This window comes from Lasioglossum baleicum, chromosome 11 (genome assembly GCF_051020765.1).
Source record: "Lasioglossum baleicum chromosome 11, iyLasBale1, whole genome shotgun sequence".
NCBI classification, from domain to species: domain Eukaryota; kingdom Metazoa; phylum Arthropoda; class Insecta; order Hymenoptera; family Halictidae; genus Lasioglossum; species Lasioglossum baleicum.
In genome coordinates, this window is record NC_134939.1 from 4,138,746 (window position 1) to 4,150,673 (window position 11,928).

Below are 11,928 nucleotides of genomic sequence, written 5' to 3' on the forward strand. Positions count from 1 at the left end.
TTAAATTCATGTAGTTTTTATACACTTGTCATGATTTCTGAGAAATGAAGCGTTATTACTACAAGAGAACACAAAAATTTGAATTTTGTCCACCTAGAATCGAGGAATCGATCACTGTGCGTTGACGCTGTCACAAAAAAAGTGTCCCCTTACTATGCACGCTCCGTGACAATGTAAATAAGCCTGTTTCGGCGCGGCGTCTGTTTACTTTTTTTTCTAAACACGCTGTGGACATTGAGAGTAGGGCAGGCATGGACAGAAATAGCACGCAATAGCACGCGTGCACGCGAGCTGGCGAGCTAAGGATTCTCAAGGAATACCCCCACTTCTCCCGGCCGCGCGTCTCGCTCCCCTTAGCGGCCGTAGTTGCTCCGAGCATATATATATATATATATATACATATAGAATATAGAGTGAGCTTTCAATCTTGAAATACTACTCCTGGATTTTCGTATGCAATAGATATACTCTCTGGCAATAGTATGCATGGTCGTCTTCGCCCCCCCCCCAACTAATAGCAGTTGCTATATCACAATAAAACAGTAATATAAATTACTTTCCAGCAGAGTTGGGCCAAACCAGGCCAAACGTAATCCAATTAAGAAAATTACGATTAATATGAAATCCAATTATAAATCATGGCTATTGATTACTATAAACAATATATATAAATATTATATATTCTCATCATTCAATGATGTTGATAATGATGTTGTTAATTATGTGATAATACATATATATGTATATTTATATATTGTATATATTCGCTAACTCTAAATGTCTAACAAAAACAAAACAAACAATCGCGCTCCTCAATCGGTAACACAGTACGAATTGTTTTGACATTTACGAGAAAGTTGATTTAATAAGACGATGGTAAGATGATTTGTTAGCTTTTTTCAAGACAATCATTTTTGTAGCAAGTATATACTGGTATATACCCTGCGTGTTAACATTTCAAGAAAAACTACTGCATTACATACCTGATGAGGTTACCGGAGGTTCGTACAAGTAAATAGTATAGCCTAACGCATGATGGATTCATCAAAATAATAGTAACGTCTGAGTAAGTAATACTGTATAATCTTAATAATTCAATTATATATAAGACACATTGCATTCTCTCATCACTTTCCAGCATTGTCGAAATCCAAGGAGTAAATAGTCAAAAGCGCTAGATAAAAGATCGACCTAAACCGCTGTCACCCTCAAAAGTCCTACTTTTACATTTACAACGCGTAATTTGCATTATTCGGTAGCACGTAGCTATCGTAAAGCTGCGACAGTTACATACTTCCGAATAATGCAAAGTACACATTGTAAATGTATAAGTAGGACTTTTGAGGGAGACTGCGGTCTAGATTAATCTCTTATCTAGTGCTTCCGACTACGATCTGAAATGAGAAGGCACAGACCGCACCCTTGCAATCCTGGAAAGGAGAATACCCCTTCGAGATAAATAATTTGAAACTTCAATAATCGAACACATCAGTGAGATAGTCGCACGGTTTATCAGCGAACATTTCTTGACTTCCATGCGAACAAAATGTTTCTATTTTACATTTTACAGCACTGGGAATGCAGATATATATATGCTTCCCAAATAACAACAAAACCAACTTACGAGCATGATTAATATTGTCTACAATCCGCTACTTGTGGAAAAGACACAGTTGTTATACCTGACAGGTAATTGTTCGAATTAGTGTAAAATCATCTATACGACAAAAGATTTTAATAATTGGAAATTTTTAGCTTTCAGAGACCAGTTAGCGTAGGAATTTATGGACATCCGTCTCACGAAGTTAGTAAATATATTCTCTTAGTGTACGAAACAGAGAGAATACGGAAACTATATTTTACAATAAAAATTCAGAGGATGCCCAAGAAGACGATAACAATAAGGTATGTTTTCTGAAGTATCCAATTATCCAAAAGTATTCAATTATCCAAAAGCTTTCTTTCAGGACCAAACTTCACCGGTTTCAGTGTTTATTGTGTGGCAACTTTTAGATATACTTTTACAAATACTGTTTTGATGAATGAATAATTATAGTGAACAATTTAAAAAGCAAACATGTTGGAATACGAGAATCAAATGCTTTTAGAAATACTGCACGAGGATGGTCTCGTTGTTACAGCAAAGTACCTACTACATTTTCACTTTTCGGCTTTTACCATAAAATATTCTTCACATTTTAATTTCTTATTTATTTTAGGGGACTTGGCATAGAAACTGTCTTTGCGAATGTACTAAGAGCTTACATAGACCCAGGAAATTTGGTCATAGTCCTAGGAACTATACAGCTCACGCGACGAACAGTACTTTATCGATAGATTGAAGAAATTTGGTGTAGAACAATTACCCTGTGTTGTAACCGCAGAATGCAATTCCGACGAGAGGTTTAAATCAGTTTTTCATTTCGAGCATAGAAATTTGTTTCTTTACGTGCTCTTCTCATTTCTTTTTAATCTTTGTATGTACTACAGGACATTAATGTATCTAGAAGGTGGAGCTTTGTTTATATCGGGTCGAATTTTTGTGGTGGACTTATTGAAAAATAGAGTTCCATTAAATTTAATTACTGGCATTTTTGTATATAGAGCGCATAACATTCTACGTTCATATCAAAAAGCATTCTCTCTTCGTTTATATCGACAAACTAATAAAGTATGTATTAACAATGAAACATAATACATTCCTGTACAACATAAAATGAAGCACGATTGTTCATTTTATTGAATTTTTCTAGACAGGCTTCATCAAGGCATTTATACTACTTCAGCGTTAGCATTCACTGTCAGGTATATGCAAGTAGAACGCATAATGAAGGCTTCATTCGTTAAGAAGTTGTACTTATGGCCACGCTTCCATTCGCTTGTACATAGCAGTTTAGGAAAACACAAGGTAACTAAATTATGTAGTCTATGATTTTTTAACGCAACACACACTGTGTATTGTAAACGACAACTACTAATTACATTTTGCAGCCTGAGGTGATTGAATTGCTTGCAAAGATCACACCAAAAATGATGAGTATACAAAATTGTTTACTCGATCTAATGAATTACGTAGAGAAAGAATTGAAAAGACTCAATAAATATGTAAGTATTGATTCGTATCATATTACATGAAAGTTGAATTTGAATTTATTTATTATCTACCATTGTGTGTGTGTGTGTGTGTACCATATATGTATTACCATCAGAATTCAATTATAATGTGTTTTTACAGTTAGAATTAGACGAATTGAACACTGAAAATGCAATCGCTAAAAAGTTCCACAAACAACTGCAATCGCAACTTAGATCCTATTTGGCATCAACTTAGTCCAACATCAAAACAATTGTTGTCCGACTTGAAAACTTTAAGAGCTCTTCTCGCGTAAGTATTTATATATAAAATATTATCTAACAAGTTAATATTTGATCAATGAGAGAATATTGTGCGAAACTGTACAGCTCGCTTTGACATACGAGGATTGCGTCTCATTTTATTCGATGTTGAATCGTCTACGCACCATGGAGTATGCTGTGAAAAACAGTGGTTGGTTAATCTTAGATGCTGTGGACGTATTATGTATTCAAAAATGCAAAGAATAGGGTTTACAATGAGGAAACTGGTGGTAAGTGTGTACTGTGTACAGATTATAGATATAACAGGATTGTTCCATGCGAAATCGATTGAATGCGATGATAATTCTGTCGCTCTTAAATAAAATTGAAACCAGAGCCAAATCCTAAATGGGCTGCCTTGACCGAAATACTTTTGGAAATTCAAAATCAAATTGAAATGAGAAAAGACAACGAAAATGGTGAGAAAATTCTTGTTGTGGTACACGATCGTAATACATGCCACCAATTAAAAAATTACTTAATCATGGGTCCTAACGAGTATTTGCTGTACGAGTCAATGAAGAAACTTTCCCAGAAGGAAATGCAAAATACAAGGTAATAATAAGCATTTTTCAATTGTAAGAAAGCGGAATGAAATAAAATCCTATTTTTAATCGAAACAGCCTTTGGAGATCCAAACCAAATAAAAATTCTACAAAATTCAGCCATAAATGCATAAAGATCTGCAGTCTAATTATTAAACTGCGGACGGTTATGCAATTTTTCATTTTTGTAGGCAAATTTTAAGAAAGTAGAATCATGTAGAATCTTAAGATTAAATAATATTAAAATTATTATTTTCAGTGGTAGTAGTCTTGTAGTTCTGGAATAAATAAAGATCCGCAGTCTAATTATTATAATTATACATTATAATTATTACAAACAGAGAAAAAAACTGCTGAGAAAGTATCCACATCGGAAGAGAACGCTAACAACGATACAGACGAGAACGAGCAAGATACTTACATGTTAACATTAAGTCAAAAAGTTTCCAAAGGTAGTCAACGGATTCAGCGGAAGAAAGGGACGGTCATCAAACTTTATTTGAAGAATGCTCGCAAGTAATATTTCACTACATTGTTTTCTGGAAATCGAGTAATGTATTTTACATTGTTAGATCGTTATGTATCGTAATATTTCAACAGATCGGAGAATTAGATTTAACCAACAGGACAGTGGACGCACCCATTGTTTTAATACAGTCTTTGAAAAAGAACGATGATCCAATGTTTTTGCAGCGTGCTTTAGAAGAACATACGCCAAGAAATATTATCATGTATGTATGTAGGTGACATTTCTGCTGTGCGGCAAATCGAAGTATGTATAAAAGAAAAGATTTTGTTACTTTCTAAACAAAGTTACATGTCTGAACAAGTAATATTCTGTAGGTTTACCAAAATAATAATCCATCGATAGATTTGAAAGTGTATTTTTTAATCTACGGAGGTGTGTGCTGTGGAAGAACAAGAATATCTCACATCGTTGCGCCGAGAAAAGGAAGCATTCGACAAATTGATCAATGTCAAAAAGGTAATGTTATACTTATTGTATATTACTCTGTTCGTTTGTGCATTAATATATTCTGTTTTCGCCCGATTTTAAATAACGGTTGTACCGGAAGACCAAGATGGTAAAACTGGAGATTGTTTCAATCTTTCAGTGCAAACAGATGCGAATACTGAAGAGAATACACGGAAAGGTGGATTATATGCTCCGTCTGAAGTTACCAACACTATGTGATAGTTGATATAAGGGAATTCAGAAGTGAACTTTCTGCGATACTTTATACGAGGGGGATAAAAGTTGAACCTATAACGTTGCTGGTATCGAGAATTTTAACGAGTCACACTCGTGTGAAGGTTTTAGAGAAAGTGTAACAAATATGACTGTTACGCCTTAAAATAAATGTAGCCATACGAAAAATATAAATGTTCTTTTTTAAGACATATTTGAAAGAAAAGGATACAGCAAGGGGTGAATATATTATTGAACCTAAATCCCATTTTCAATTTCTAGGTTGGCGATTATATTTTGTCGCCGGAAATATGCGTGGAAAGGAAAAGTATTTCTGATTTAATTGGTTCATTATAATCAGCGGCAGATTATACAATCAGGTTGTTTCCATGACAAGACATTATGCCCAACCGATGCTTTTAATTGAGTTTGATCCGAACAAAGCATTCTGTTTCCAGGTAGATTGATTTCTGCATTTTACAGATAAGAAATATTATTAGAATAGCCAGTAGTAGGAATTGTAAAGAAGGTTTTTCTATTCTATTGTTACCTCATTTGAAAAAATGAATTATCTAATTACAGGGACACTATTACGCCAGCTTAGATGTACAAAACATGGCGATAACTTCGAAATTGCAACTGTTGACTGTACATTTTCCACGATTGGAACTTATATGGTCGCCAGGACCTCACGCAACAGCTTGAGTTGAAGGTAATAAAGCAAACATCTCATAAAACATAATAAACATATTTTATCGCGTTTGTTAATGTTCCATAAAATATTGCATCAAGGAAGACCCCAACCAAACTCGATTACAGCTTCCCAGGTCGGAGTTGAAGAAAACAAGCAGATAGATACAGACAAATTTAATTCGTACATTCACGATTTTATCGCGAAACTACCGGGAGTGACCACTAAAAATTTGTACTCAATTTTGAGTAAAGGACAATCGCTAGACCATCTTAACAAACTTACAAAAGTATATACTTTTATATTCGAGCGAACAACTCGTGCAAAATAATTAGACAGCGGATTTTATGCGTTTACGACAAAAATGAGTGGTTGTAATTTAAAACAGTAAACGCATTAGAAGAATTTTAAAATACTATTATATTAGATGATTGCATAAATTCGTGCCCGATTTTCAGTAAAAAAAATTATATAGACACTATTCTTTTCTAATTGTAGAAAAGAATGGTGACTATACATATCGGGCACAAACTTATGCAATCTGATATTATTTTTACAACTTGTTAAACATATTAAGAAAGAAAATAAATGTTTATTTCGCATAAAGACGCGCTGTCTAATAATAACAAACGGATATTCTCATTTTTTACACGTTCCTTATTTTTGCAGGAAGAAATAACGGAAATGATAGGAAATAAAAATGAAGCACAAAGGCATGACGTTCGAATTGATGCTTCGGGCTCGATTCTTCCTGCTCGTGTAGCTTTTCGCGGACGTGGACGCGAACGCGCGCGAATTAGGGTTTCGAAACGTTGCGCACCTGCTCGATTGCACCAGCGGAACAATCGGCTTCTCTCGAGACTTGTGATACGTCTCTATATGCCGAAGTGGCCTCGACAAACTGTCGCTCAAGAGGGCAACTACAATGGCCTCGCATCTTCGGATGCGAAGTCATTTCATTCGTTACTACCTTGTCACTATACTCGTCTGTAGATATATTAGTAGAAATAGTTAGTTGCAGATACACATGGGCAGGCCTCGTCGCCCCAACGATCAGCGGAGATGCTGCAAAAATTGAACAATTGTTCGACACTATTTCCAACTTTTTCTTTTAGACTTGTGATTCTATTTCGTAAAAAATTTTATCGAGTCAATATTGTTCGAGCTGACGATGGAATTCTATTGTTTTATTCATGTGGTGGTATCCATGAGTCGTGGAACGTTTAAACATTCCTACGGGGAAACATTCTATGATCCAGAAATTCCTCTTACATTCTCGCGAATTTTACTTTTGGAATGACTTTATGGTACAATCGACCATCTGGTAGTTTTTCAGTAATTTCTTTTTTACTGTACCATTATTAATTTATTACCGGGCCGTTGCCATTTCTTTAGTAGAACGGTATGTAGCCAACATTTGGCACATAGTAATAAGCTCTAATAAGCTTTACTAAGCAATACACGCCGTGCCCAGTCACCCCTACGCATGGGGAGGACCCAAATAGGCGGTCAGTAGACTTAGGTTAACGAGCGTAAGTTGCAGATTGCGCTTTTCGATTTTTAATTCAACTCGATCTAATATTTCTTTCCAGAACAAAGTGCCGCTATGAGGTATATACATAATTGTCCGTGCCTTTGACGGGTGCTTAAGGCTGCGTTTATAGTTCCTGACTCGCGTGCTTTTCGTCTCGCGTGCTTTTGGTCTCGCGAGACAGCGGGTCAGAAATTTCGAGCGGGGTCGACGGGCCCACTGTGCCCCCCGCTGTGCGTGGCACAAAAAAAGGTCTCCGAAGATATCCTACCGCCTTAAAGGAAAGCTATCGGTAGTTTACCTAAACGAACCGTGAAGCCGTAGAGACCTTTTTTCGTGCCTCGCACAGTGGGCCCGTCGACCCGCTCGAAATTTATGACCCGCTTGTCTCGCGAGACCAAAAGCACGCGAGACGAAAAGCACGCGAGTCAGGAACTATAAACGCAGCCTAATAGTATCTCGTCGGTGTCCGTAGTTACCAAATTATGGATCATTTATTACGTGTACAATATCTATCCCAATCTACTGCAGAGCGTAAGTACCTTTTTCTACAGAAATTGTCGAATAATTGTACGCTAAAGGCGAATAGAAAAGTTTATTTATCCACTACTTAAAACAGAGCTATAAATTAATAGTCCGCTATAAATTAATAGATCCCGTCACTTCTTCGCTATCATTTCTCATTTTCAATATTGAACATTGTCCGTGCAATTTCACAACCACGTTCATTATTATTTTAATTAACGATTATACAACTGCAAACCGCGTAAGTCCTCCATTCACGCTAAACTAAACAAAACATTCGGTTTCCGCAAAAATCTTCGGACACATAAGTCTGAAAGCGTTCAAAGTTCGCGAAACACTTGCGCGCCTTTAGAAAGACACTCTCAGCACTGAAATCCCGAAACCATAATCGATCTCAGGTTCCCTGAGGCGTGGAAATCTTGCTCGAATGCGAATGGGTGGGTTTAGGTCCGATTGTGGGCGTTTTGCTGGACACTGGACACAAAACTTGTTTGTAGGCCTCTCTGTACAATTTATTAGTGCCTGCATAAATAAAAGGGTTGATCACAGATGATGCCCAGGCGAGGATCGAGGCGATCACGTGGAGAATCGGTACGTGGATCTTGTCGTCGATCACGTTCGCCAGCATCAGAGGCATAAAGCAAAGAATGAAGCAGAGGAAAATAGTCAGCATCAGTCTTGTTACTCTGGAGTCCTCTCTTCGCTGGAAACCGTTGGTTTTTCTTCGAGAAATGCCTCCATGAGCTTCAAGGTTCTTCCTGCTCTTTCTTACACGCCAGTAGATGCACAGGTAAGACATGCTAATCACTACACAAGGTACGAGGAACGCTAGAACGAAAAGGAACTTCTTCGGACTGCGACCATCTTTCTTCAGGATCGTACAAGAGAAGGTTGTCGTGTCTAAGCCCATTTGACCCCAGATTCCTAGCAATGGTGGGAGGAGGATAGAGAAACTGACGGTCCAGATCGTGATTAACATGATTATTATGCGCTTCGTTGTGTACAATTGCGCGTACATCTCCGATCTTGATATTAGGATGTACCTGGAATGAAACGGTGGCGTTAACAGGCTGCGGGTTTATGCAAAATAAAAATTAAGAAGTTAGTTTTATACTAGACGATTTTATATGTTTCATCTTACAATTATTGAATTATTTTATTGCTTGATTAAAAATATACTGAAATTACTTTCTCGCCAACCCAATAGATTTTTTATAATTGCCGTGTCATTCGATTTAACGAATTAAAAGTTGATTGAATGAATTAAGAGTTGATTTAAGAACTAATTCTTTTTTATTTTTCTGTGTTTCAAGAAATTTGTCACACAGCTTGTTTCTTTTTACATCGACGAATAGATTCTTTTGTACGATGATTAACGCTGTGACAGATCTATCAGCCGGAGATTCAAATTATGAAGTTGCTTACATGGAAATTAATTCTGAAAATGGCACAAAATCGAAATAAATAGAGCCTTGCCATATTTGTAAGCTAAAAGGTAGGTTTAGTGTTAAAAAACAAGAGAAGAAGTTGGCAGAGATTAAAATTTGTTCGAAAATATCTGAGAACATGCTACATCACAAGGACATAGCTTATTAGGTATTGATCTATGTATATGAGCGAGCACACGTGATCGATCAGCGCGCATCATCGAACCTGATTCATCGTGCATTTGATACTATTGGGATGAGCAGAGGGTGATTAGGTTCCTAGTAAAGGAAAAGAATATGCTGAGTTCGTGTAATGGATCTTGCGTATAAATTTCAGTCAGCGTATTTAAAAGTAAGCGAAATTACAAACACGTGCACGGTATCAAACATCGTAAGATTTACATACGAACCTATTGACCGTGATCGCCACCATACTGAGCAACGAGACAGCGACATTCCCGTAAAACAATAGCGGGAATATTTTGCACAGTGTTTCGCCCAACACCCAGGCATCTCGCAGAAATCTGCTCGCAGTCAGTGGGAGATTCACTGCCGAGAAAATTAGATCGGAGATGCTGAGACTGATCACGAACGCTGTTGTCGCGTGTCTTCTCAGTCTTGTGTATTTTAGCAGCGCGATCACTGTCACCAGATTACCTGTAATTTGTATAAAAATGTTATTAGTAGATTTGCAAGTTGCAATTTGCAATTTGTATAAAATTTTATTAGTAGATTTACAAGTTGCAATTTGCAATTTTTGTAGACGACTTTTAAGAAAGTCGAATCAAGCAAAATCTTATTTTCCGTGGCAGCAGCCTTTTCAGATCTGAAATAATTAAAAATCGTACTACATTCGGTAGAATTTGATATTGTCAGTATTTTTGAAAATTTTCTGAATCTATAATTGTATGAAGATCCGCAGTCCACGTACAAGGTGTCACAAAAATATATATCGCGGACACCATAGCGCGATTCTACGGAAAATGACATAAGGAACCCCCCGAAAAATTGACCTTGAACGTGAAAAAACAAGGTAAAAGAACACCAAATTATTTTACGATTAAAAATCTTAAATTTAAAAAAATCTTTAATCTTAAAAGTTTTTTGTTCTTTTTTTGCCTTGTTTTTCACGTTAAATATCAATTTTGCGTACCTTATGTCATTTTCGACTAAATCGGGGGTGTAGAATCGCGCTATGCTGTCCGCGACATATAATTTTGTGACACCCTGTACAACATTTCTGTCTTAATAAGCCAACAGTGCGTTTTAATGATCGCGCAAAGAATTAAAGAGTAGCCAGCACCTTGGAGGAGCATACAAATTGCACCCAAGTGGATAATTTAAAAAGGAGACATTAATAATCCCAATTCCTGACACTCCAGTGGCCCGAGTTAAGGGTGTTAATAGCCATGGGTCAACAGAAGTTAGTCTGACCGCAGAATTGGAACGTTTAATTAAAGAATCAACCATCGCGAGCACACAAGCGTACTCTAATTCCTTGATGGACTGAATCATGAATAATGTAGCCTATTGTTAGGGAAACTAGAGACTGTCTCCGGAATCCTCGAGTATCGAGTATCCTCCCCTAAATGGATTTGTACTAATGGAAATAAACATTTACCCGCGACTCCAACGACGCTGAAAATAATCGCGCAAACAGCTGCAACGATGGTGACCCATCGAGGAAAGTGTTTCACACTCTCGCCTCCCAATGCCACTCCGATAATTGTGTCGTTCGTCACAGATCCGTCCATTTTTATAATGTTCACGCACTCTTTCGTCGCGGCTCCTTTCCAGCACGTGAAATGCAAAACCGGGCGGGCACGCTTCCGTGAAAACAAGACGTCATTAACGAACACCTGCGCTTAATAACGAGAGCTTATTTACTACGTGTTCTACGCAAGAAAACATTCCAATCTTAACTCGTTTAAATCGTCAATGAAATCGAACGTCAACCTGTCGCTCGAAATTTACAAACGTTCTCTTTTTCTTTAAATACTTTGATACTTTATTTAAATACTTTGATAATTACTTACGTCGTCCTCCTAATATCTATCATCGTGTAAATCCTTCAAAATAATGATTCCCTTAGGATTCTCCGTGTCGTCAACCTTTTTAATAATACTACATTGGTTCCTTTCTGTGTTCTTCTTCACGATCCTCCGTTCAATTATCGACATCTAGACACAGAAAGAAACAAGAGTTAAAGACACTACCACCCAGTTTCTGGAGCATCAAATCACATTACACAGATGATTACGGGAGAATTTTAACAAATCGACCCAAGTCTGACCCGGCACATATAAAATTCATTCAGAAAATCCGCCTATCAAGAATCTTCGTTTACTCGATTCAAACTTATCGGAGCGACCACGTGTGTCCCGGGAAGCGGATTCCGCAAATCCGCCGTGGAAAATCTTTCATCGGCGAGCGAACCGTTCGCGATTTACATGCGTTCGTCTGTCGGACGATCCCCGACAATGTCTGGAACGATTAAAGGACTCTTTAGTTTGCACCGTCTCCGGCGCGCGGACATTTTGGACCATTTAGTTTGGTGTCCGGTGGGCTGGTCGTAATTCGTGAGGCTCGCACAAAGGCCAAGCGCTGGGGATCGTGTCTAACCC

At 37.3% G+C, this 11,928-nt stretch overlaps 1 protein-coding gene and 1 pseudogene across 2 annotated transcripts; one reads left to right on the forward strand and one right to left on the reverse strand.

Annotated features, from left to right (window-relative positions):
* The first annotated feature begins 775 nt into the window (after window positions 1-775).
* LOC143213500 (DNA repair endonuclease XPF-like) lies at window positions 776-7,329 on the forward strand (annotated as a pseudogene). Its single transcript, XR_013009978.1, has 20 exons — window positions 776-1,066; window positions 1,139-1,491; window positions 1,571-1,689; window positions 1,756-1,905; window positions 1,968-2,145; window positions 2,220-2,403; window positions 2,491-2,671; window positions 2,754-2,908; window positions 2,992-3,105; window positions 3,236-3,383; window positions 3,463-3,623; window positions 3,720-3,939; window positions 4,029-4,045; window positions 4,277-4,457; window positions 4,542-4,713; window positions 4,785-5,219; window positions 5,413-5,588; window positions 5,713-5,842; window positions 5,923-6,110; window positions 6,491-7,329. The product of XR_013009978.1 is annotated as a DNA repair endonuclease XPF-like (transcript).
* A 478-nt stretch (window positions 7,330-7,807) lies between these two features.
* On the reverse strand, window positions 7,808-11,498 carry LOC143213483 (protein trapped in endoderm-1-like). The gene is made up of 4 exons (XM_076433387.1): window positions 11,341-11,498; window positions 10,926-11,163; window positions 9,715-9,961; window positions 7,808-8,920 (listed from the first exon to the last, which is right to left on the reverse strand). The coding sequence occupies exons 2-4, from the start codon at window positions 11,056-11,058 to the stop codon at window positions 8,272-8,274; spliced, it is 1,029 nt and encodes a 342-aa protein (XP_076289502.1). The 5' UTR covers window positions 11,059-11,163; window positions 11,341-11,498; the 3' UTR covers window positions 7,808-8,271.
* Between the last annotated feature and the right edge of the window lie 430 nt (window positions 11,499-11,928).

What these genes read in the sequence shown, in the direction of transcription:
- LOC143213483 (XM_076433387.1), bottom strand. Translation starts at nt 11,058, where the DNA reads ATGGACGGATCTGTGACGAACGACACAATTATCGGAGTGGCATTGGGA. An exon ending in CAGCGTCGTTGGAGTCGCGG is followed by an intron (nt 9,962 to 10,925) that starts GTAAATGTTTAT and finishes TACAAATTACAG; the next exon opens with GTAATCTGGTGACAGTGATC. An exon ending in GTGGCGATCACGGTCAATAG is followed by an intron (nt 8,921 to 9,714) that starts GTTCGTATGTAA and finishes GTTTCATTCCAG; the next exon opens with GTACATCCTAATATCAAGAT.